Below are 25,603 nucleotides of genomic sequence, written 5' to 3'. Positions count from 1 at the left end.
TGATAAGTACTGAAAGGGTTAAGATTTTTAAATAGAAGTCATTTACAAATCTGTTTAAAGGAGTTATCCAGGCAAAAACTTTTTTTTTTTTTATATATCAACTGGCTCCGGAAAGTTAAACAGATTTGTAAATTACTTCTATTAAAAAATCTTAATCCTTCCAATAGTTATTAGCTTCTGAAGTTGAGTTGCTGTTTTCGGTCTAACTGCTTTCTGATGTTTCACGTCCCAGGAGCTGTCCAGCTCCTATGGGGATATTCTCCCATCATGCAAGGGATATTCTCCCATCATGCACAGCTCCCATGACGTGACATCATCATTGAGCAGTTAGACAGTAAACTTCAGAAGCTAATAACTATTTGAAGGATTAAGATTTTTTAATAGAAGTAATTTACAAATCTGTTTAACTTTCCGGAGCCAGTTGATATATAAAAAAAAAGTTTTTGCCCGGAATACCCCTTTAAACAGATTTGTAAAATAATTCTATTAAAAAATGTTAATCCTTTCAGTACTTATGAGCTTCTGAAGTTAATGTTGTTCTTTTCTGTCTAAGTGCTCTCTGATAACACGTGTCTCGGGAACGGCCAAGTTTAGAAGAGGTTTGCTATGGGGATTTTCTTCTAAACTGGGCGGTTCCCGAGACAGGTGTCATCAGAGAGGACTTAGACAGAAAAGAACAACCTTAAAGGGGTAGTCCAGTGGTGAAAAACTTATCCCCTATCCTAAGGATAGGGGATAAGTTTGAGATCGCGGGGGGTCCGACCGCTGGTGCCCCCTGCGATCTCTCTGTACGGGGCCCCGGCTCTCGGCCCAGATAGCGGGTGTCGACCTCCGCACGAAGTGGCGGCCGACACGCCCCCTCAATACATCTCTATGGCAGAGCCGGAGATTGCCGAAGGCAGCGCTTCGGCTCTGCCATAGAGTTGTATTGAGGGGGCGTGTCGGCCGCCGCCTCGTGCGGAGGTCGACACGCCCCCTTCCCACGGGCTGTCGGGGCTCCGTACAGGAGATCGCAGGGGGCCCCAGCGGTCGGACCCCCCGCGATCTGTAACTTATCCCCTATCCTTAGCATAGGGGATAAGTTGCTCACCACTGAGTCACCACTGGACTACTCCTTTAACTTCAGAAGCTCATAAGTACTGAAAGTATTAAGATTTAAGTAATTTACAAATCTGTTTAACTTTCTGGAGCCAGTTGATATATAAAAAAAAGTTTTTTCCTGGAATTCCCCTTTAACTTTCTGGCACCAGTTGATTTAAAAGTAAAAAAATAAAAAATTTCACCAGAGTACCCCTTTATTTATCCAACCAATCCTCCAACTCCAAGAATGCACCATAACCTATACCAGTGTTTCCCAAACAGAGCGCCTCCAGCTGTTGCAAAACTACAACTCCCAGCATGCCCGGACAGCCAACGGCTGTCCGGGCATGCTGGAAGTTGTAGTTTTGCAATAGCAGGAGGCACCCCTGGTTGGAAAACACTGACCTATACTGTATACTACTATATAGTCCAACATGCTGGAAGTTGTAGTTTTCATTTGGGGCAGCTGCTGAGCCACAGGCTGTATCAGGACATGCTGGGAGTTGTAGTTAGTAACTAACTGTGAATTTAATGTAAAAAAAAGCGATCAAAAAGAAACATCAAAACAAAAATGATATTGTTAAAAACTAGAGATGAGCGAACTTACAGTAAATTCGATTCGTCACAAACTTCTCGGCTCGGCAGTTGATGACTTATCCTGCATAAATTAGTTCAGCTTTCAGGTGCTCCCGTGGGCTGGAAAAGGTGGATACAGTCCTAGGAGACTCTTTCCTAGGACTGTATCCACCTTTTCCAGCCCACCGGAGCACCGGAAAGCTAAACTCATTCATGCAGGAAAAGTCAGCAACCGCCGAGCTGAGAAGTTCGTGACAAATCAAATTTACTCTAAGTTCACTCATCTCTAGTGGCAACCCTATCTTCTACACAAGTTTAAAATCTCCCCCTGAATCTTTATTTTCTATGTCATAGCAGCAGCTTTCAGTGTGTCACTACTAAGCACTTTTTATTTTTTTATTTACTTTGCTTTTTTTTCCCCACAGCAAATTACTTAAATAAAGAAGATAAAATAAGAAAACGCAGACTGAAAACAGAACGCGTGTACAATAGGTTTGTTCTCATGGGCTTTCCGTTCAAAGCTGTTTCTGTGGTAACGCTCGCTTGGGGGATGCAGCGTCATTAATGCGCGACACCGCGCCATGTTTTTGGTGGGTTAGCGTCCTGCACGGTAATCGTCATAGGTCCGCGCCGCATTCGCCATGTTTCTGGTGGGCTGGTGTTCTGTCCTAGGGACGTCACTAGCCGGAAGGGTGTCGTGGAACCTGTGTAGATCTCATCACAGGCAGGGACTGCGCTTCACCTGCTGAGACACCGGGCAGAGAGCTCTGTGAGAGGTATGTGTATTTGTGGGGACGCTGCCGTGTGATGACGGGGGGGAGGGTGACAGGACTCACAATGGTGACACAGGACACGTCACTTGTCAGGGTTTGAATGGGATCTGATGTGGTGGGGGAGGGGTGAGTGTCATGACAATGAGCATCGCGATATACAGTATGACAGCAGTGTATATGATGTACTGTTATATGGCTGATGTGATGTCGTGTTACAAAGTATGACATCATGGGAATGCTTTAAATAACTTTATTCATAAAAGTCTCAAAAGCAAATCATCATTGATATTGTTGGGGGGGTGATCTCCTTCCATTCCCCCTGATGATCACTGTCTGCGGTGCTCCCTAGATGCGCCTGTGCCCATATCCCATAATAAGGCATTGTTCCACTGGTCATACGGGGAGATTTCCATGACAGGGAATGATTTTTTTGGGTCCATTCAGTCATCTGGCAAATCCACAGTGTGGAGGATGAGATCCTGAGTCACATAGTGCACATCCTGTGTTACACAGTGCATTGTCTTGTGCTCTTCCATCTTGGCCTAGAGCAGCGTCCTCGCAACCTGTGCCTGACCAGTGGCTGCAAGTCTGCAACTCCCGTCATGCCCTGGCAGCCAAGTCTGCAACTCCCGTCATGCCCTGGCAGCCAAGTCTGCAACTCCCGTCATGCCCTGGCAGCCAAGTCTGCAACTCCCGTCATGCCCTGGCAGCCAAGTCTGCAACTCCCGTCATGCCCTGGCAGCCAAGTCTGCAACTCCCGTCATGCCCTGGCAGCCAAGTCTGCAACTCCCGTCATGCCCTGGCAGCCAAGTCTGCAACTCCCGTCATGCCCTGGCAGCCAAGTCTGCAACTCCCGTCATGCCCTGGCAGCCAAGTCTGCAACTCCCGTCATGCCCTGGCAGCCAAGTCTGCAACTCCCGTCATGCCCTGGCAGCCAAGTCTGCAACTCCCGTCATGCCCTGGCAGCCAAGTCTGCAACTCCCGTCATGCCCTGGCAGCCAAGTCTGCAACTCCCGTCATGCCCTGGCAGCCAAGTCTGCAACTCCCGTCATGCCCTGGCAGCCAAGTCTGCAACTCCCGTCATGCCCTGGCAGCCAAGTCTGCAACTCCCGTCATGCCCTGGCAGCCAAGTCTGCAACTCCCGTCATGCCCTGGCAGCCAAGTCTGCAACTCCCGTCATGCCCTGGCAGCCAAGTCTGCAACTCCCGTCATGCCCTGGCAGCCAAGTCTGCAACTCCCGTCATGCCCTGGCAGCCAAGTCTGCAACTCCCGTCATGCCCTGGCAGCCAAGTCTGCAACTCCCGTCATGCCCTGGCAGCCAAGTCTGCAACTCCCGTCATGCCCTGGCAGCCAAGTCTGCAACTCCCGTCATGCCCTGGCAGCCAAGTCTGCAACTCCCGTCATGCCCTGGCAGCCAAGTCTGCAACTCCCGTCATGCCCTGGCAGCCAAGTCTGCAACTCCCGTCATGCCCTGGCAGCCAAGTCTGCAACTCCCGTCATGCCCTGGCAGCCAAGTCTGCAACTCCCGTCATGCCCTGGCAGCCAAGTCTGCAACTCCCGTCATGCCCTGGCAGCCAAGTCTGCAACTCCCGTCATGCCCTGGCAGCCAAGTCTGCAACTCCCGTCATGCCCTGGCAGCCAAGTCTGCAACTCCCGTCATGCCCTGGCAGCCAAGTCTGCAACTCCCGTCATGCCCTGGCAGCCAAGTCTGCAACTCCCGTCATGCCCTGGCAGCCAAGTCTGCAACTCCCGTCATGCCCTGGCAGCCAAGTCTGCAACTCCCGTCATGCCCTGGCAGCCAAGTCTGCAACTCCCGTCATGCCCTGGCAGCCAAGTCTGCAACTCCCGTCATGCCCTGGCAGCCAAGTCTGCAACTCCCGTCATGCCCTGGCAGCCAAGTCTGCAACTCCCGTCATGCCCTGGCAGCCAAGTCTGCAACTCCCGTCATGCCCTGGCAGCCAAGTCTGCAACTCCCGTCATGCCCTGGCAGCCAAGTCTGCAACTCCCGTCATGCCCTGGCAGCCAAGTCTGCAACTCCCGTCATGCCCTGGCAGCCAAGTCTGCAACTCCCGTCATGCCCTGGCAGCCAAGTCTGCAACTCCCGTCATGCCCTGGCAGCCAAGTCTGCAACTCCCGTCATGCCCTGGCAGCCAAGTCTGCAACTCCCGTCATGCCCTGGCAGCCAAGTCTGCAACTCCCGTCATGCCCTGGCAGCCAAGTCTGCAACTCCCGTCATGCCCTGGCAGCCAAGTCTGCAACTCGCCTCATGCCCTGGCAGCCAAGTCTGCAACTCGCCTCATGCCCTGGCAGCCAAGTCTGCAACTCGCCTCATGCCCTGGCAGCCAAGTCTGCAACTCGCCTCATGCCCTGGCAGCCAAGTCTGCAACTCGCCTCATGCCCTGGCAGCCAAGTCTGCAACTCGCCTCATGCCCTGGCAGCCAAGTCTGCAACTCGCCTCATGCCCTGGCAGCCAAGTCTGCAACTCGCCTCATGCCCTGGCAGCCAAGTCTGCAACTCGCCTCATGCCCTGGCAGCCAAGTCTGCAACTCGCCTCATGCCCTGGCAGCCAAGTCTGCAACTCGCCTCATGCCCTGGCAGCCAAGTCTGCAACTCGCCTCATGCCCTGGCAGCCAAGTCTGCAACTCGCCTCATGCCCTGGCAGCCAAGTCTGCAACTCGCCTCATGCCCTGGCAGCCAAGTCTGCAACTCGCCTCATGCCCTGGCAGCCAAGTCTGCAACTCGCCTCATGCCCTGGCAGCCAAGTCTGCAACTCGCCTCATGCCCTGGCAGCCAAGTCTGCAACTCGCCTCATGCCCTGGCAGCCAAGTCTGCAACTCGCCTCATGCCCTGGCAGCCAAGTCTGCAACTCGCCTCATGCCCTGGCAGCCAAGTCTGCAACTCGCCTCATGCCCTGGCAGCCAAGTCTGCAACTCGCCTCATGCCCTGGCAGCCAAGTCTGCAACTCGCCTCATGCCCTGGCAGCCAAGTCTGCAACTCGCCTCATGCCCTGGCAGCCAAGTCTGCAACTCGCCTCATGCCCTGGCAGCCAAGTCTGCAACTCGCCTCATGCCCTGGCAGCCAAGTCTGCAACTCGCCTCATGCCCTGGCAGCCAAGTCTGCAACTCGCCTCATGCCCTGGCAGCCAAGTCTGCAACTCGCCTCATGCCCTGGCAGCCAAGTCTGCAACTCGCCTCATGCCCTGGCAGCCAAGTCTGCAACTCGCCTCATGCCCTGGCAGCCAAGTCTGCAACTCGCCTCATGCCCTGGCAGCCAAGTCTGCAACTCGCCGTCATGCCCTGGCAGCCAAGTCTGCAACTCGCGTCATGCCCTGGCAGCCAAGTCTGCAACTCGCGTCATGCCCTGGCAGCCAAGTCTGCAACTCGCGTCATGCCCTGGCAGCCAAGTCTGCAACTCGCGTCATGCCCTGGCAGCCAAGTCTGCAACTCGCGTCATGCCCTGGCAGCCAAGTCTGCAACTCGCGTCATGCCCTGGCAGCCAAGTCTGCAACTCGCGTCATGCCCTGGCAGCCAAGTCTGCAACTCGCGTCATGCCCTGGCAGCCAAGTCTGCAACTCGCGTCATGCCCTGGCAGCCAAGTCTGCAACTCGCGTCATGCCCTGGCAGCCAAGTCTGCAACTCGCGTCATGCCCTGGCAGCCAAGTCTGCAACTCGCGTCATGCCCTGGCAGCCAAGTCTGCAACTCGCGTCATGCCCTGGCAGCCAAGTCTGCAACTCGCGTCATGCCCTGGCAGCCAAGTCTGCAACTCGCGTCATGCCCTGGCAGCCAAGTCTGCAACTCGCGTCATGCCCTGGCAGCCAAGTCTGCAACTCGCGTCATGCCCTGGCAGCCAAGTCTGCAACTCGCGTCATGCCCTGGCAGCCAAGTCTGCAACTCGCGTCATGCCCTGGCAGCCAAGTCTGCAACTCGCGTCATGCCCTGGCAGCCAAGTCTGCAACTCGCGTCATGCCCTGGCAGCCAAGTCTGCAACTCGCGTCATGCCCTGGCAGCCAAGTCTGCAACTCGCGTCATGCCCTGGCAGCCAAGTCTGCAACTCGCGTCATGCCCTGGCAGCCAAGTCTGCAACTCGCGTCATGCCCTGGCAGCCAAGTCTGCAACTCGCGTCATGCCCTGGCAGCCAAGTCTGCAACTCGCGTCATGCCCTGGCAGCCAAGTCTGCAACTCGCGTCATGCCCTGGCAGCCAAGTCTGCAACTCGCGTCATGCCCTGGCAGCCAAGTCTGCAACTCGCGTCATGCCCTGGCAGCCAAGTCTGCAACTCGCGTCATGCCCTGGCAGCCAAGTCTGCAACTCGCGTCATGCCCTGGCAGCCAAGTCTGCAACTCGCGTCATGCCCTGGCAGCCAAGTCTGCAACTCGCGTCATGCCCTGGCAGCCAAGTCTGCAACTCGCGTCATGCCCTGGCAGCCAAGTCTGCAACTCGCGTCATGCCCTGGCAGCCAAGTCTGCAACTCGCGTCATGCCCTGGCAGCCAAGTCTGCAACTCGCGTCATGCCCTGGCAGCCAAGTCTGCAACTCGCGTCATGCCCTGGCAGCCAAGTCTGCAACTCGCGTCATGCCCTGGCAGCCAAGTCTGCAACTCGCGTCATGCCCTGGCAGCCAAGTCTGCAACTCGCGTCATGCCCTGGCAGCCAAGTCTGCAACTCGCGTCATGCCCTGGCAGCCAAGTCTGCAACTCGCGTCATGCCCTGGCAGCCAAGTCTGCAACTCGCGTCATGCCCTGGCAGCCAAGTCTGCAACTCGCGTCATGCCCTGGCAGCCAAGTCTGCAACTCGCGTCATGCCCTGGCAGCCAAGTCTGCAACTCGCGTCATGCCCTGGCAGCCAAGTCTGCAACTCGCGTCATGCCCTGGCAGCCAAGTCTGCAACTCGCGTCATGCCCTGGCAGCCAAGTCTGCAACTCGCGTCATGCCCTGGCAGCCAAGTCTGCAACTCGCGTCATGCCCTGGCAGCCAAGTCTGCAACTCGCGTCATGCCCTGGCAGCCAAGTCTGCAACTCGCGTCATGCCCTGGCAGCCAAGTCTGCAACTCGCGTCATGCCCTGGCAGCCAAGTCTGCAACTCGCGTCATGCCCTGGCAGCCAAGTCTGCAACTCGCGTCATGCCCTGGCAGCCAAGTCTGCAACTCGCGTCATGCCCTGGCAGCCAAGTCTGCAACTCGCGTCATGCCCTGGCAGCCAAGTCTGCAACTCGCGTCATGCCCTGGCAGCCAAGTCTGCAACTCGCGTCATGCCCTGGCAGCCAAGTCTGCAACTCGCGTCATGCCCTGGCAGCCAAGTCTGCAACTCGCGTCATGCCCTGGCAGCCAAGTCTGCAACTCGCGTCATGCCCTGGCAGCCAAGTCTGCAACTCGCGTCATGCCCTGGCAGCCAAGTCTGCAACTCGCGTCATGCCCTGGCAGCCAAGTCTGCAACTCGCGTCATGCCCTGGCAGCCAAGTCTGCAACTCGCGTCATGCCCTGGCAGCCAAGTCTGCAACTCGCGTCATGCCCTGGCAGCCAAGTCTGCAACTCGCGTCATGCCCTGGCAGCCAAGTCTGCAACTCGCGTCATGCCCTGGCAGCCAAGTCTGCAACTCGCGTCATGCCCTGGCAGCCAAGTCTGCAACTCGCGTCATGCCCTGGCAGCCAAGTCTGCAACTCGCGTCATGCCCTGGCAGCCAAGTCTGCAACTCGCGTCATGCCCTGGCAGCCAAGTCTGCAACTCGCGTCATGCCCTGGCAGCCAAGTCTGCAACTCGCGTCATGCCCTGGCAGCCAAGTCTGCAACTCGCGTCATGCCCTGGCAGCCAAGTCTGCAACTCGCGTCATGCCCTGGCAGCCAAGTCTGCAACTCGCGTCATGCCCTGGCAGCCAAGTCTGCAACTCGCGTCATGCCCTGGCAGCCAAGTCTGCAACTCGCGTCATGCCCTGGCAGCCAAGTCTGCAACTCGCGTCATGCCCTGGCAGCCAAGTCTGCAACTCGCGTCATGCCCTGGCAGCCAAGTCTGCAACTCGCGTCATGCCCTGGCAGCCAAGTCTGCAACTCGCGTCATGCCCTGGCAGCCAAGTCTGCAACTCGCGTCATGCCCTGGCAGCCAAGTCTGCAACTCGCGTCATGCCCTGGCAGCCAAGTCTGCAACTCGCGTCATGCCCTGGCAGCCAAGTCTGCAACTCGCGTCATGCCCTGGCAGCCAAGTCTGCAACTCGCGTCATGCCCTGGCAGCCAAGTCTGCAACTCGCGTCATGCCCTGGCAGCCAAGTCTGCAACTCGCGTCATGCCCTGGCAGCCAAGTCTGCAACTCGCGTCATGCCCTGGCAGCCAAGTCTGCAACTCGCGTCATGCCCTGGCAGCCAAGTCTGCAACTCGCGTCATGCCCTGGCAGCCAAGTCTGCAACTCGCGTCATGCCCTGGCAGCCAAGTCTGCAACTCGCGTCATGCCCTGGCAGCCAAGTCTGCAACTCGCGTCATGCCCTGGCAGCCAAGTCTGCAACTCGCGTCATGCCCTGGCAGCCAAGTCTGCAACTCGCGTCATGCCCTGGCAGCCAAGTCTGCAACTCGCGTCATGCCCTGGCAGCCAAGTCTGCAACTCGCGTCATGCCCTGGCAGCCAAGTCTGCAACTCGCGTCATGCCCTGGCAGCCAAGTCTGCAACTCGCGTCATGCCCTGGCAGCCAAGTCTGCAACTCGCGTCATGCCCTGGCAGCCAAGTCTGCAACTCGCGTCATGCCCTGGCAGCCAAGTCTGCAACTCGCGTCATGCCCTGGCAGCCAAGTCTGCAACTCGCGTCATGCCCTGGCAGCCAAGTCTGCAACTCGCGTCATGCCCTGGCAGCCAAGTCTGCAACTCGCGTCATGCCCTGGCAGCCAAGTCTGCAACTCGCGTCATGCCCTGGCAGCCAAGTCTGCAACTCGCGTCATGCCCTGGCAGCCAAGTCTGCAACTCGCGTCATGCCCTGGCAGCCAAGTCTGCAACTCGCGTCATGCCCTGGCAGCCAAGTCTGCAACTCGCGTCATGCCCTGGCAGCCAAGTCTGCAACTCGCGTCATGCCCTGGCAGCCAAGTCTGCAACTCGCGTCATGCCCTGGCAGCCAAGTCTGCAACTCGCGTCATGCCCTGGCAGCCAAGTCTGCAACTCGCGTCATGCCCTGGCAGCCAAGTCTGCAACTCGCGTCATGCCCTGGCAGCCAAGTCTGCAACTCGCGTCATGCCCTGGCAGCCAAGTCTGCAACTCGCGTCATGCCCTGGCAGCCAAGTCTGCAACTCGCGTCATGCCCTGGCAGCCAAGTCTGCAACTCGCGTCATGCCCTGGCAGCCAAGTCTGCAACTCGCGTCATGCCCTGGCAGCCAAGTCTGCAACTCGCGTCATGCCCTGGCAGCCAAGTCTGCAACTCGCGTCATGCCCTGGCAGCCAAGTCTGCAACTCGCGTCATGCCCTGGCAGCCAAGTCTGCAACTCGCGTCATGCCCTGGCAGCCAAGTCTGCAACTCGCGTCGTGCCCTATCAGCCAAAACTACAACTCCCATCATTTGCCATGTCTTGATGAAACTTTTCTTCTTGTCATCAGATTTTTTAACTAAATATACAGTAAAATCTTCTTGCCCGAGAGACATTCTTGCCGGCAACGATGGTGAGGATAGGCAGTTTTGAAAGGTGTACCCCCCCCCCCCCCCCCCCTATCCTAGTTCTGTCTGCTGTGGCTGTAACCACGGCCCCTCATCATGATTGACAGCCTGGGTATGGCCCGCGTCACAGTTTTGCTCCTTCTGCTTAGGGGGTGATTACAGACTGAGCGGAAGGGACAGGAACAGAATGGCTGTGGGCCTCTGGGACAACCAGTGTGCCTCCAGCTGTGGCAAAACTACAACTCCCAGCATGCCCGGACAGCCTTCGGCTGTTCGGGCATGCTGGGGGTTGTAGTTTTGCCACAGCTCCAGCCACCCTGGTTGGGAAACACTGTATTTCATCCACAGGCTCCCGTTACTCCCCCAGTCAGCTGATTGATGGGGCTGCGGCACTTGCTATAGCCTTTTAATAACTAGAACAAGATGGGAGACGAGCGTGCGGAGTAAGACACATTTACAGTGTAAGTCTTTGGGATTGGTCAGCTGCACTTTGTCCACATTCCCTCTATAACATTTTGTTAGGGTCAGAGCATTCAGGCCCTGACCAATCAAAACTTCGGACTTGTCAAAAGTTTTTTTAAAGCGACAGGTACACTTTAAAGTGTCACAATAGGCCAACAATTTTGAAAGCTTGGTTAACCAGTAAGCTTGTAGGAACAGTTATTAAGAGTATTAAGGTGAAAGGTTTCCAAGCCCTGGAGCCTGTTCAGTCCTTGGAGTGGATACAGCCTTATATTGGAGATGATCATCCGTTCTGTGATCTTGTTGGGTTTTCAGGACGCCTTCTGTATCACGATTCATTAACTACTTCTTACCTGTTGGTTCACTAATTCTTCTCACCTGTCTGGAGCTTATATAACCTGTACTGAGAATTGTTAGAGACAAAGGTCCCGCCGTGACATCGGCCCCTCTAGGGCAGTTCTGCCTGAAAAATAGTCAAGGGCGTTTCAAATTTGTAATAACATATTCTAGTAAGTCACATGGATCTAAAAGATGACTCAAAGGGGGTAGTCTCATCTCGTAATGAAGATATGCCATCACTTTATGATCAGCGGAGGTCCCCTTTATGCCCTGGATTAATGGAGGTCCCAGAGGTCAGAATCTGATTATGACACTGCAATATGACTTTAGGCAAGTTTTACAGTCTGGCTTGCAGCAGTAATATGGACTAAAAATAAATAAATAAATGCGGCTGTATTTTGTCCATGTGAAATAGGCTTCAAAGAGTACCTGTCCTCAACTACTCCCTTACACCCCTACTGCCCTTAAAAAAAAAAAAATTCCGAGCTTTAAAAAGCTGTGTATCATACCTTTCCCCTTTCTCACATTGTATGAGCTCCCGGCAGGAGAAAGTAGGCGTTCCCCAGCAGGCGTGACCGGGTTTCTCACAGCTGAAAGTCTGTTTGCGGATTTACCGCTGCGGAAAATCCACAAACGGAACCCATTAAATTGAATGGGCAGCAACATAATCCGCTCGCGGAAATTTCTCTTGCACAATTCTGTAGTGGAAGATCCGCAAGCAGAATTTTAGCTGCTACGCGTGACCCTACCCTCAAGGGGTCTTGCCATGAATTTTATGGCATATCAGATAGACCCCACCAATTCCAAGAGAGGAGATGTCTGGTCTCTGCTCTCATCAGACTGATCACTCATTTGGCCTTTTGGCTAAGATCAAGTGTAGTACCTTTCCTGTTAGTTGGCAGTGTGGAAGACCACCAAGGCAGGATGGGGAAGCACACAGTGGGGCAGGTGTACCAGGGATGGCTGTGGAGAGAAGCAGCTGTCCCTTGTGAGACCTGTTCCTGCTGGATCTGGCCCTAAGGTCCGGCTAGAGTAAGAGCTGAGGTGCAAAAGTGCCCTGGGAGTGGTGACACCATGGTGCCGGAATTTACTTGGGAGTTCGTCGCCCCACCAAGGATGGCACATAGCACACACTTTTTCTCTTACTCTTGTGGACACTCACCCTTAGGGTGCTTTCACACCACGTTTTCAGCCTATGGCTGCCGGAAGGGGGAAATCGTGCGCTCCCTTACCCCAGCCGGACTGGCGCTGAAATCCATTGACTTTAACGAGCCGACTGGAGTCATAGTTTCACTCTGGTCAGCTCATTTTTGCCCCGTATCTGGGCACTGTAGGCTACGGTTTTAGGTGCGGTGAGAAAACCGGATATGGGTCGAAAATGAGCTGACCGGAGTCAAACAATGACTCCGGTTGGCTCATTAAAGTCAATGGATTTCAGCACCGGTCAGGCTGGGGAATGGGATCGCACAGTTTTCCCCTTCCACAGCCGGATCCGGCAGCCATAGGCTGAAAACGTGGTGTGAAAGCACCCTTAGTATCCCGGCCTTCTGGCTAGGATCGGGGAATTGTTATAGATCCGGCCGGATGTCCAGGCAGTATCATATTGCGCACATCCACTTATTTATTTATTTTTTGTCACTGTGTCCACTTTTTGTGTTCTTTTCGTCACTAGGATTGGTCAGAGTGCAGTAGCCCCTCAGGGTGTCCCTCCTGCAGGTCTAGGGGAGGTGTGTGTGGCCATCAGGTTCTCACCTCTCTGCCATGCCCCGGGCACTGTTGCTTGGTGTCAAGCTGGTTTTACTGTCTCCTTGTGACAACTTGGTTTTTGCCCAGAGCCTTGTTTTTTGTCCAGGAGCACTTTCGGTCCCTGAGTAGCTTTAGCGAAACGGGACATTGTACCTGGAGCCTTGCAGGTGCCTTTTGGCCCGGAGGCAAAGGGTTTGGTTTATTGGGGGGGCTCTCTCCTTTCTGAGAAGGGCTTGCGATGGGCTCAATGACAGAAATACTAATGCAATTGTGCATATTTATTAGTGCACAATACACTAGCGCACTAGCATTAACAGAGGTCTAGTAGTTAGGAGAGGTCTAACTCTCCCATAATACTCCATTGACACCGCTGATGATTGTAAACTGTGTGTCTAACAAGGGTAGTTTTTAATATAGCAAGTCAATAAAGATATTAATTTTAGGGTGGGGGGGGGGGGTTCTAGTAAGGGTTTCCCCTGCAAGGGGGTTACCCCTTAATTAAAGGTTGATATTGATTTATTGCCCTGGAACCTTCAGGGATCCTTTTTTGTTCCATATAATCACTTTGGCCTTGGTTCCCAGAGGAGGGGTGGGGGAGGGAGGAGAGTGATGCTGCAGCTCAGCCCCTCCTCCTGGACACTTGCACCTGCCAAACTGAGTTGATTTTTAGAAGATTTTACATTTTTCCTTACTTAGAAACATCTTTAAACAGCAGCTTTTCTGTGAGTTTTATAAAACTCCAGTGGTGTTTGTCAATAAACGCTGTGCTCGAATCCCACCCTGAGGGTTATTATTTTTATACATTTGATCATATTTTTTTCCTGCTATTAAACCTTTTTTTTTTTTTTTATTATAGACTCTCAGACAACCCCTTTAATAGTCTGGGAACAAATGAGGTAAGCAGCCATTACTACCTCATTGAGAAATGGACTGTATGAGTCATATACAGATTCTATCTTCAGAACACGCTGAAACCAAATTGTAGGACGGAAATGTGGCAGGACACGTCTACACAAGAGATGAGCGAACTTACAGTAAATTCGATTCGTCACAAACTTCTCGGCTAGGCAGTTGATGACTTTTCCTGCATAAATTACTTCAGCTTTCAGGTGCTCCGGTGGGCTGGAAAAGGGGGATACAGTCCTAGGAGACTCTTTCCTAGGACTGTATCCACCTTTTCCAGCCCACCGGAGCACCTGAAAGCTGAACTAATTTATGCAGGAAAAGTCATCAACTGCCGAGCCGAGAAGTTCGTGACGAATCGAATTCACTGTAAGTTCGCTCATCTCTAGTCTACACCATTACACACACAACCACCGATGTTTTTCTACACACAGCGCATATGAGGGGAGATTTATCAAAACCTGTCCAGAGGAAAAGTGGCTGAGTTGCCCATAGCAACCTATCAGATTGCTGCTTTCATTTTTCACAGGCCTTTTTAAAAGTGAAAGAAGCGATCTGATTGGTTGCTATGGGCAACTCGGCAACAGGTTTTGATAAATCTCCCCCATAGTGTTCAGTGGTGGTCCACAAAGATAGAACAATCATTGATGGCAATGTATGAGGCGTTCTGGAGTTTTCTCTTCACGTACAGAGGTCAAGCACTGGAATGTCTTATAGGTTGGGTTCACACCACGTTTTTGCAATACAGTTCCCGCATCAGGTTTTTGGTTAAAAAAAAACAAAAAACGGAATCCTCAAAACCTGACCAAACTGTATCAAAACGTGTACAAATTTGAATCCGTATACGGTTTGAAAAATGATGTCCGGTTGCATCCGTTTTTTGAGAAAAAAAAGTATAAGTTTTTAACTTTTCATTCCATTAGGAATAAAGTTTCACTTGTTTGATTTTAATTCCAAGAAAAAAACTGTGCAAGGCCAAAAACCGTATGGTGAAAAACGGATGGAACCGTACGCACATACAGTTCTGTACGGTTCCCATTGACTCCCATTTTAAAAAAAAGTATACGTTACAATACGGTTTTCCACCTGGACCAAATGCCGTGGTAGGCTACGGTTTTGGGGACAGGTAAAAAAACTGACAAAACCGTACAGGATGCAAAACGGACACAACCTGATGCATCTTTTGGCGTATGGTTTTCAATGGGGAGTCAATGCATACGGTTTTCAATAGGGTTCTGTGCGGTTTTCATATAGAAAACGTATACGGGAACTGTATTGCAAAAACGTGTTGTGAACCCAGCCGTAACGCTCCGGCAAGTCACACAGGGCCCTAAGGGGGGCGGCTAAGGATGGTGAAACGGGTTTAGTGCCAAATATTATCTTACTATGTCGAAAGAGCCTCCAGGTGTTGCAAAACTACAATTCCCAGCATGCCCGGACAGCTGTCCGGGCATGCTGGGAGTTGTAGTTTTGCAACATTTGGAGGGCCACAGTTTGGAGACCACTGCTCTAGACCCTGCAGCTTTAGGGTATGTCCACACTGAGGAATTTACTAGAGTAATTCCCCTGCTTATTCCACGCCAGTTGAAAAATAAAAGTTCCATTGGCGTTAAAGGGGTTATCCAGTGGAAAACAATTTTTTTCACATCAACTGGCTACAGAAAGTTATACAGATTTGTAAATAACTTCTATAAAAAAAATAAAAAAAAATGTAATTCTTCCCGTACTTATCAGCTGTTGTATACTACAGAGAAAATTATTTCCAGTCTGACCACAGTGCTCTCTACTGCCACCTCTGTCTGTTTCAAGAACTGTCCAGAGTAGGAGCAAATCCCCATTGCAAACCTATCCTGCTATGACAGTTCCTGACATGGACAGAGATGTCAGCAGAGAGCACTGTGATCAGGCAGAAAATAAATTCAAAAAGAAAAAAAAACTTCCTGTGGAGCATACAGCAGCTGATAAGTACTGGAAGTAATGGAAGTACTTTTTAATGGAAGTAATTTACAAATCTGTATAACTTTTTGGCACCAGTTCATTTTGGTACCCCTTTAATGGACTTTCGGCTGCCCTATTCACACTGAGGAATTTCCGCTAGCGGAATTCCGATGCTGAATTCTATGCCGCTTTAGGATTGAACATGTTTATTCTTCAGGCGTAATCCGTGGCTAAAAGCCCATTAAAATCAAGATGATTTAATTTTAAAGGGGTTATCCAGGCAAAAACTTTTTTATATATCTCAACTGGCTCCAGAAAGTTAAACAGATTTGTAAATTACTTCTATTAAAAAATCTTAATCCTTTCAGTACTTATGAGCTTCTGAAGTTAATGTTGTTCTTTTCTGTCTAAGTGCTCTCTGATGACACGTGTCTCGGGAAACGCCCAGTTTAGAAGAGGTTTGCCATGGGGATTTGCTTCTAAACTGGGCGTTTCCTGAGACACGTGTCATCAGAGAGCACTTAGACAGAAAAGAACAACCTTAACTTCAGAAGCTCATAAGTACTGAAAGGATTAAGATTTTTTTAATAGAAGTAATTTACAAATCTGTTTAACTTTCTGGAGCCAGTTGAGATATATATATATATATATAATATATATATATATATATATATAATATATATAATATATATATATATATAATATATATATGTGTGTGTGTGTTTTTGGCTGGAATACCCCTTTTCATTATTTATTTATTTTTTATTCCTGACGAAATGAGTTTCTTGCAGAATTTACGCAAGGAATTTTGAAGAGGAGAATTTTCCCTCCCACAGCATCTCCTCCTCCTCCAATCCTCTTCATTTCTGTGCCAATTCTGCAGAAGAGCGAAAATGGCAAAAAATTTAATAATTTTTCTGACCAAATTTATACCTATTCCAATTCCTCAGTGTCAACGTACCCTTAGAATTGCTGCAAAACTACAACTCCTAACATGTTGGGATGACTAGCTCACAACAGCGTGGAGACCATGGATCTGGATTTAAATTTTAGGACACTTTAATTTTAGGACATTTCATGCATGTTCAGAGTACAAAGAGATTAAGATAATCCTCCTACTAGCACTCCAGCCACACCTATAAGAATTACTGCCCTACATCAAGATTGTATTGCTATATAACTAAACACCTTCATAGATACAGCTCACTCACCATCTTATAAGCAGATATTCAATTTTATTATAGGGACTTGTTAATAATAATTAAAATAGAAGCTTAGAAAGAGGAACATAAGGCAGCAGTCACATGGTAGAAATGTATTCATGGCAAAATACCAATTATTAACATACAGAGAATGCCCTTTCATTAGACATTAAAACACAATACTACCAACTACTACCTCAATGCTGCCAAGTTTGGCAATATGCAAAAAATGCTAAAAGTGCCAAAGGTACAGGTGTATAGAGATGATATCTGTGGAGACGTCACGCCATGCCCCCTCCTGGTGCTGCACGGAGATTGCGAGGGGGGGGTCCCAGCGGCAGGCCCCCAGCGATCAGACATCCTTTGGATAGGGGATAAGGTGTATTTGGCCGGAATACCTCTTTAAGTATATGTTAATAATTTTGTGCTTCGTGTACACTCATAGTGAATGTGGCATGTCGTGTCATGTCTAGTCTAGAGCCTGAGAGGGTGGAGAATGATGCAGGATTCTGAACCAACGCTAGGCGTAACACAATGTTCCAAATATGACGTAAAGGAAAAATGGAATAGTTACCGTATATACTAGAGTATATACTGTAAGTATACTTGAGATAAGCCCCTAATTTCACCCCAAAAACCTGAGAAAACTTATTGACTCGAGCATAAGCCTAGGGTGGGAAATACATCAACCCCTGTCGTCACCATCATAACCCCCCCCCCCCCCTGTCGTCACCATCATAACCCCCCCCATTGTCACCATCATCGCCCACCCGGTCGTCACCATCATCGCCCCCCCCGTCATAATCTCCCAGTCAAAATTCCCCCTTGTCATCTTCCAGACCGCCCCCTCCGTCATCATATAGGCCCCCCTCGTTGTCTGCTCACCTCCCCAGTTCTCTCGGTCCTTTTGCCTAGTAGCTGCAGGGACCATCCACATTCCGGTGGGGAGGGTGAGCCGGTCTGGGGCATCCATCTTCACCGGAAGTACCTTTTCTCCACTCCAGGCTGGCCCTGGACTAGTGACGGTGCATTGACGACGAAACACTGGGACGTCCAGCGGCCTCAGTGCAGCGTCACTAGTCCAGGGCCAGCCCGGAGCAGAGAAGAGGGCCTCCCGGTGAAGATGGATGCCCCAGACCGGCTCACCCTCCCCACCGGAATGCGGACGGTCCCCGCAGCAAAAATAGTGCTGAAATACTCTGCTTATACTCGAGTATATACGGTACTCATGGTAACCAGTAAGAGGGGAATTAGGACTGGTTACTATAGGCAGTGATTCCACTCCTCCTTTGCACCATTTGTGATGCTTGTGACATTATGTTCTGCTGTTTATATGTCCATGACATTACTAATGTCACATGTAGAGCTCAGACAACACATCTCGCTGTCACGTCACTGGTATCAGAGCTGCCACTTCTCTCCATGGCTCCCTGTCAGCTGTTATATGTTTATCCCAAGCTAGTCCGTCTACTTGTATGGATGTCATAGGCTGTAATGGGAATTTGGCCATGCTCCTCTTGTGTATTGTGTATATGTTACCATTTTAATATTTTTTCTATTTTTGCCTTGCAGCACGTCGACCATGAGGATCCAGATTTTTCTGCTATGCTCCGTCCTGGGGCTTAGCCTGGCTGTACCTATAGACCGAGCCCCCCCACCGAAAGAAGCCGAGCCTCCAGCAGAACCTGCAGTATGTTTCATGGCACTTCTCTCCTTTTTTTTTTTTTTTTTTTTAATAATTCTTTTTTTTTTCTTTCTAATTTTAACACAACCATCCCACACAGAGTAAGATAAATTAAACAGGCATGGAAAACAAACTATGGCAAAAGCCAGCAGGAAATGCAAGGCGACTGTCACTAAGTGGTCTATCATAGAATAACATGGTGAAACAATCAGGAGCAATAAAAAGGATAGAGGGGAGAGGAAACAGAGGGAAGGGGAAGGTATGAGGAAACAAAGGACAACATAGACCAGTGTTTCCCAACCAGGGTGCCTCCAGCTGTTGCAAAACTACAACTCCCAGCATGCCCGGACAGCCTTCGGCTGTCCGGGCATGCTGGGAGTTGTAGTTTTGCAACAGCTGGAGGCACACTGGTTGGAAAATACTGACATAGACACTCAAATGAAAAACAGCAGCCATCAGGGACTCTTTACTATATTGGAGACTTGGTTGTGGTGTTGGTGTGTAGTTTGTCTGGAGTGGCTGGAGGATGAGAGATGTGCGCCGGGTGTGCTGGAGATCCCCATGCTGTGTCATTGACAAGTCTCACCATCTATCACTGACTTGTTGTTTCTTAGTCGTTAAAGGGGTTGCTCAGGATTAGAAAAACACTGCTTCTTTCTTGCAAAAAACACCACCACTCCGTCCCACTGGTTGTGTCTGGTGTTGCAGCTCGGCCTCAAGTAAGTGGTACTGAGCTGCAATACTACTCACAACCTGTGGACAGGAGTGGTGCTGTTTTCACAGAAAAAAATAGCTTTAAAGGAGATCTCTGGGATTTTGTAACTTATCCCTTATCCTAAGGGAAGGGGATAAGTGTAAGATCGCGAGTGGTCTAACCAATGGTGCACCCCGCGATCACCCGTATGGGGCCCCGGCTCTATGCATGATAGAACAAAGCGGCGTCCGACACGCCCCCTCCATGCAAGTCTATGGGAGAGCCGAAGCGCATGAAGGTTGCATGTCGGTCGCAGCTTTGTGCTGTGGTCGACATGCCCCTATCATGCAGAGAGCTGGGGTCCCATACGGGTGATCGCGGGATGCCCCATTGGTTGGACCCTCGCGATCTGACACTTATCCCTTATCCTTAGGAGAGGGGATAAATTGTTATATCCCGGAGTTCTCCTGGGGGTTATCCAGGAAAAAGCTTTTTTTTTTATATATCAACTGGCTCCAGAAAGTTAAACAGATTAGTAAATTACTTCTATTAAAAAATCTTAATCCTTTCAGTACTTTTGAGCTTCTGAAGTTAAGGTTGTTCTTTTCTGTCTAAGTGCTCTCTGATGACCTGTGTCTCGGGAAATGCCCAGTTTAGAAGCAAATCCCCATAGCAAACCTCTTCTAAACTGGGCATTTCCCGAGACAGGTGTCATCAGAGAGCACTTAGACAGAAAAGAACAACCTTAACTTCAGAAGCTCATAAGTACTGAAAGGATTAAGATTTTTTAATAGAAGTAATTTACAAATCTGTTTAACTTTCTGGAGCCAGTTGATCTATATATAAAAAAGTTTTTTCCTGGATAACCCCTTTAATAACTGTGAGCCGATGTATGCCAATCACTGAGACACTGCGACAAAACATTCTCTCTGCTGTTCATAAACATAAGCAGATTATAGAATGGGAAGTGGCTGGTTTCATAGGAGCATCAGAGCATGAAATAAATTTTTTCTTGGATTCTGAAATATTTCATCTCCTCCTAGAACAGGGCCAGAGTCTGTTTGATGCCACACACTCCACGTACTAAAAGGGGTACTCCACTGGAAAACATTTTTTTTTCTTTTTTTTTTAATCAACTGGTGCCAAAAAGTTAAACAGATATTTGTAAATGACTTCTATTAAAAAAAATCTTAATCCTTCCAGTACTTATCAGCTGCTATATGCTCCACAGGAAGTTCTTTTCTTTTTCAATTTCCTTTCTGTCTGACCACAGTGCTCTCTGCTGACACCTCTGTCCAGAGTAGGAGAGGTTTTCTATGGGGATTTGCTCCTTCTCTGGACAGTTCCTAAAATGGACAGAGATATCAGCAGAGAGCACTGTGGTCAGACAGAAAGGAAATTTAAAAAGAAAACAACTTACTGTGGATCATAACAGCAGCTGATAAGTACTGGAAGGATTAACATTTCTTAATAGAAGTCATTTACAAATCTGTTTAACTTTCTGGCACCAGTTGATTTAAAAAAATAATGTTTTCCAGTGGAGTACCCCTTTAATGGGATTATCGGTAGCTTAACACTTCGGAAAAAATGTTTGGGCCCAATTACTGGGGCGTAATGGGGGAGCATACTAAAGGGATATAGACTATGGGGGAGATTTATCAAAACCTGTGGAGAGGCAAAGTTGTCCAATTGCCTGTAGCAACCAATCAGATTGCTTCTTACATTCTTAACAAGGCCTGTGAAAAATGAAAGCGAGCTGATTGGTTGCTATGGGCAACTTTGTCCCTCCACAGGTTTTGATGAATCGCCACCTATGTCTTTATTGTAAAAATTGGTCATATAAGTTGATAAGTCACCCGCCATATTGGAGACTTGTTTATAGCGCATCCCGAATGGTGACCCCACCAGATAAGAGAATTGGGTAATGATATTTTCTGTGGTTTATTAAAGGGGTACTCCGGTGGAAAACTTTATTTATTTTTTAAATCAACTGGTGCCAGAAAGTTAAACAGATTTTTAAATGTCTTCTATTAAAAAAAAATCTTAACCCTTCCAGTACTTATTAGCTGCTGAATACTACAGAGGAAATTCTTTTCTTTTTGGAACACATTGCTCTCTGCTGACATCTCTGTCCGTTTTAGGAACTGTCTAGAGCAGCATATGTTTGCTATGGGGATTTTCTCCTACTCTGGACAGTTCTTAAAATGGACAGAGATGTCAGCAGAGAGCACTGTGGTCATGATGGCAGCAGAGAGCTCTGTGTTCCAAAAAGAAAAGAATTTCCTCTGTAGTATTTAGCGGCTAATAAGTACTGGAAGGATTAAGATTTTTTTAATAGAAGTAATTTACAAATCTGTTTAACTTTCTGGCACCAGTTGATTTAAAAAAAAATTAAAAAGAAGTTTTCCACCGGAGTACCCCTTTAAGAGGAACTACTTAGGACTTAGGACTTTTTGTTTCATGTTTCCCACTTGTCTTATGACTTGAACCTGCTCCTGGGTGTAACGTTTCTAAGACTCTATTCTGAAAAGGATCGGAGAGAAGTACAGTCAACTCCTCCTGTCGGCCAATGAACATCTCTGGAAGTGTTCTCAGCAGTGCTGATTGGTTCAGAGAGCCCCTGCTGTTGCCCGTCCCAAATGTCCTTTTCAGTTGGATCGCAGCCTCACAAGCTGTTTTTTTTGCAGCTATATAGCTCTTAGAGCCCCTATGTTCTGGTTACTGTATCAGTCCTATTTCATGATCTACTGTATTTTTCGCCATATAGGACGCTCCGGCATATAAAACGCACCCAATTTTAAAGGAGGACAATCTAGAATACAATGTAAAGTATAGGACAGTGATCTTCAACCAGCGGACCTCCAGATGTTGCAAAACTACAACTCCCAGCATGCCCGGACAGCCGTTGGCTGTCCGGGCATGCTGGGAGTTGTAGTTTTGTAACATCTGGAGGTCCGCAGGTTGAAGACCACTGGTATAGGAGGTAGTACTCACATGTCCCCGCTGCTCTGGACCGTTGCCGCTCGTCACCGCTTCCCTAGATGTCGCCCTCCATCGCTGTTGCCGCGTCCCCGGGGTGTCCCCGTTGCTCTGGAACGTCTCTGCTGCCCGGTATCCTCGCTGTCCGTCGCTTCCATCACGTCGCTACGCACGCCGCTCCTATTTAACGACGGGACGGTGTGCGCGACGACGACGAAGGAGAGCGCCGTTCATGCAGGGGATCCCGGCACGGAGCAGACACCGAGGAGGCAGGGAAGGTCCCTCCCAGTGCAGCCAGGTTAGTGTCACTTTCCCTTCAGATACGGCAGTCAGCTTTGATCGCCGCATCTGAAGGGTTAATACAGGGCATCACCGCGATCGGTGATGTCCTGTATTAGCCACGGGTCCCGGCCGTTGATGACCACAGGGACCGCCTCGATAGGACAGGGTTTTAATGTGTATTCGCCGTATAAGACGCACCAACTTCCCCCCCCCCCCCCCCAGTTTTGGGGAAGAAAAAGTGCGTCTTATACGGCGAAAAATACGGTAATAGTGTTTCCCAACCAGTGTGCCTCCAGGTGTTGCAAAACTACAACTCCCAGCATGCCTGGACAGCCTTTGGCTGTCCAGGCATGCTGGGAGTTGTAGTTTTGCAACATCTGGAGACACCCTGGTTGGGAAACACTGATCTAATATAATCTTGGAATTTTTTCTGTCTTTGATCATCTCATGTTACATTTCTATCAAAGGATACAGGCCTGTATTATGATCGCTACCTACGAGAGGTAATTGACGTGTTGGAAACAGACAACCATTTCCGTGAGAAGCTGCAGGCCGCCAATGCAGAAGACATCAAGGTAAGTCCATGTGACTGAGTGACGGACTAGTCAGGCATGTGCGCCTACAGCTTATCGGGCCGCAACGTGTTTGCTTTTCTCGGTGTTGATTTTGGCTACATGGAAGAGCAAAGTACATCTCTTTTACATAGAAACATCATAATTTTCTGAAGATAAGGGATTGTGGCGCAGCGTATCATAGTCTATTGGTGTAGTGAAGATAAGAGCGGCCCTGGAAAAATATTTGTTTCCTCTTAATCTGTGTTCATGGTATCACACACTGATGAGCAGCCTGCCATCTAATGTGTAAGGCTGGGTTCACACTACGTTTTTGCCATACCGTTTTCAATCCGTTTTTCTAAAGAAAACCGTATGGCAAAAAAACGGATGGAACAGTATGGAAAAAAGTGAACCGTATGCGTTTTTAAACAGTATACTGTTTTTAAAAGTGCATACAGTTCCGTCAGTTTTTATAGAAAAAAAAACCCATAAGTTTTTGAAAATTTTGTCCATTTTTAATGGGAGGGGTCTTGGGTGGGGACTTTAGGATTCAAATGCGCATGTGCAAAGTAAAAACGTATACATTTTTCCCGTATGGAACCGTACACATGTGCGTTTCCCATTGACGTCCATGTTAAAAAAAAAACGTATGCGGTTGCAGTACGGTTTTTAAACCGGAGACAAAATTGGGGTCAACCACGGTTTTGACTCCCGTTTAAAAACCGTACTGCAACCGCATACGTTTTTTTTTTTAACATGGACGTCAATGGGAAACACACATGTATACGGTTCCATACGGGAAAAACGTATACGTTTTTACTTTGCACATGCGCATTTGAATCCTAAAGTCCCCACCCAAGACCCCTCCCATTAAAAATGGACAAAATTTTCAAAAACGTATGGGTTTTTTTTCTAGAAAAAAACGGTTTACTTTTTTCCATACTGTTCCATCCGTTTTTTTGCCATACGGTTTTTCTTTAGAAAAACGGATTGAAAACAGTATGGCAAAAACGTAGTGTGAACCCAGCCTAATACTGCTGCGGGAGAGGATCGGGAAGTGATATTTCAACATGCTTACTCATTTTGTTCTTAAATGGGCACTCTCATTAAAACAAATTTTTGCTATTGCACTCCTTTTAATCAATAAAAAATATTTCTGAAATACTTTTAATTTTTTTTTCTATGTTTTTATTTTTGCTTAAAAAAAAAAAGCTCAAGAGCACATTTTCCCCCCATCTCGTACACAAACTTTGGACCGAAGTCCAAACACAGGAAGTGCAGACTGGAGTGCTGAGGGGGTGTGTCCAGCCTCATCCAATCATAGCTTCTCTCACACTTAACCTCCATATGCTGTTGGTTGGACACACACCCCTCAGCACTCCAGGCTGCACTTCCTGTGTTTGAACTTTGGTCCAAAGTCTGTGTACGAGATGGGGGGAAAATGTGCTCTTGAGCTTTTTTAAGCACAAATAAAACATAGAAAACTTATTATGAACTTTTTTTTTTAAAACAAAGTATATTAGAAATATTTTTTATTTACCATAAGGAATGCAATAGCAAAAGAATGCCCATTTAAAGGAAAACATTTTTTTCTAACTATGGCCATTGTGTGGGATATTATAAAATAAATTAAATCAACATCTACTTACCTCCATCACCCTTGCAGTGCTTCCGGTGTCCTGCTCTGGTCCCCCTCAGCCATAGTCTTCCTGAGCTGCAGCTTGACTGTCGTCTACGAAAGCACCCGGACCCAAAGTGTCATACTGCAGCTCAATGCATTGTTGGCCACAGCGATGTCCCACGTTCGCTGAGCTGCAGTATGACACATTGGGCCCAGGTGCCTCAGTAAACGACAGTCAAGCTGCAGCTCAGGAAGACTATCGCTGAGAAGGACACCGGAGGCACCATGGGAACACTGAAGGTAAGTGGAAGTTTATTTTTCATATCCCACACAATGGCCATGTTTAAAAAAAATATATATAAATTAAAAAAAACACACACACCCGCCGCCAAAGCCAGAGTTCCCCTTTTAAGGGGCATAAGCTGTCAATAGGGAGGTGTTCGGCAGCAGTTTACTCCCCTCTTTCTATTCTGAATGCATGTTTGCATGAGCGTGCAGGTGTATAGGGGTGTACAGAGAGGTGGCTGTCAGCCAATGAAGGATATAACCAGCTTTAGACATAGAGTACGCCAGCGTGGAAATGATCAAAGTCCCATTTATTGAGAATAAAATCAGCAACACAGGTAGGTGAACAAGATGATGACGTCATTATCTTGTTCACCTACCTGTGTTGCTGATTTTATTCTCAATGAAAAGGGACTTTGATCATTTCCATGCTGGCATACTCTCTTTGTCTTGGATGTTTTTGTTGCCACGCTGTGGACGGGACTTCTAGTTGGTGAGCTGATCTATCCATTTCCCCAGCTTTAGACATAACATTAATATCTGGTAAAAGATGGTGGAGTCGAACACACCACCTGGCATTGCTTATCTCCTGGTAAACAAAACTGTACATCCAAAAAATGCAAGGATGTGCGTGAATTGGTTGTATATCTATTTAGATACAGTTACCTATTGTGTGTGTGTTTTTTTCCCCTCCATTTTCAGAGTGGTAAGCTCAGCAAGGAGCTCGATTTCGTGAGCCATCATGTAAGAACAAAGTTAGATGAGCTGAAGAGGCAGGAGGTGTCCAGGCTGCGAATGCTACTCAAGGCAAAGATGGACGCAACCATGGAGGAAAGTAAGTGAGGAGGAGAGTGAATGAGAAGAATAGACTT

General features: G+C 49.0%; 1 protein-coding gene across 2 annotated transcripts in view; it reads left to right on the top strand.

Moving 5' to 3' along the window:
- The first annotated feature begins 2,185 nt into the window (after positions 1-2,185).
- LOC130293477 (nucleobindin-1-like) overlaps positions 2,186-25,603 on the top strand; it is a 42,385-nt gene continuing 18,967 nt past the window's right edge. The window contains exons 1-5 of one of the 2 annotated variants that reach the window (XM_056542202.1): positions 2,186-2,432; positions 13,446-13,485; positions 18,205-18,322; positions 22,739-22,846; positions 25,434-25,566. In XM_056542202.1, the coding sequence (XP_056398177.1) occupies positions 13,481-13,485; positions 18,205-18,322; positions 22,739-22,846; positions 25,434-25,566 (364 nt within the window). In that variant the 5' untranslated portion in view covers positions 2,186-2,432; positions 13,446-13,480. The remainder of the gene's footprint in view (positions 2,433-13,445; positions 13,486-18,204; positions 18,323-22,738; positions 22,847-25,433; positions 25,567-25,603) is intronic. The other variant, XM_056542203.1, reaches the window with a different exon arrangement.

Source organism: Hyla sarda, chromosome 10 (assembly GCF_029499605.1).
Source record: "Hyla sarda isolate aHylSar1 chromosome 10, aHylSar1.hap1, whole genome shotgun sequence".
NCBI lineage: Eukaryota > Metazoa > Chordata > Amphibia > Anura > Hylidae > Hyla > Hyla sarda.
This window is presented reverse-complemented; position numbering and strand designations above follow the sequence as displayed.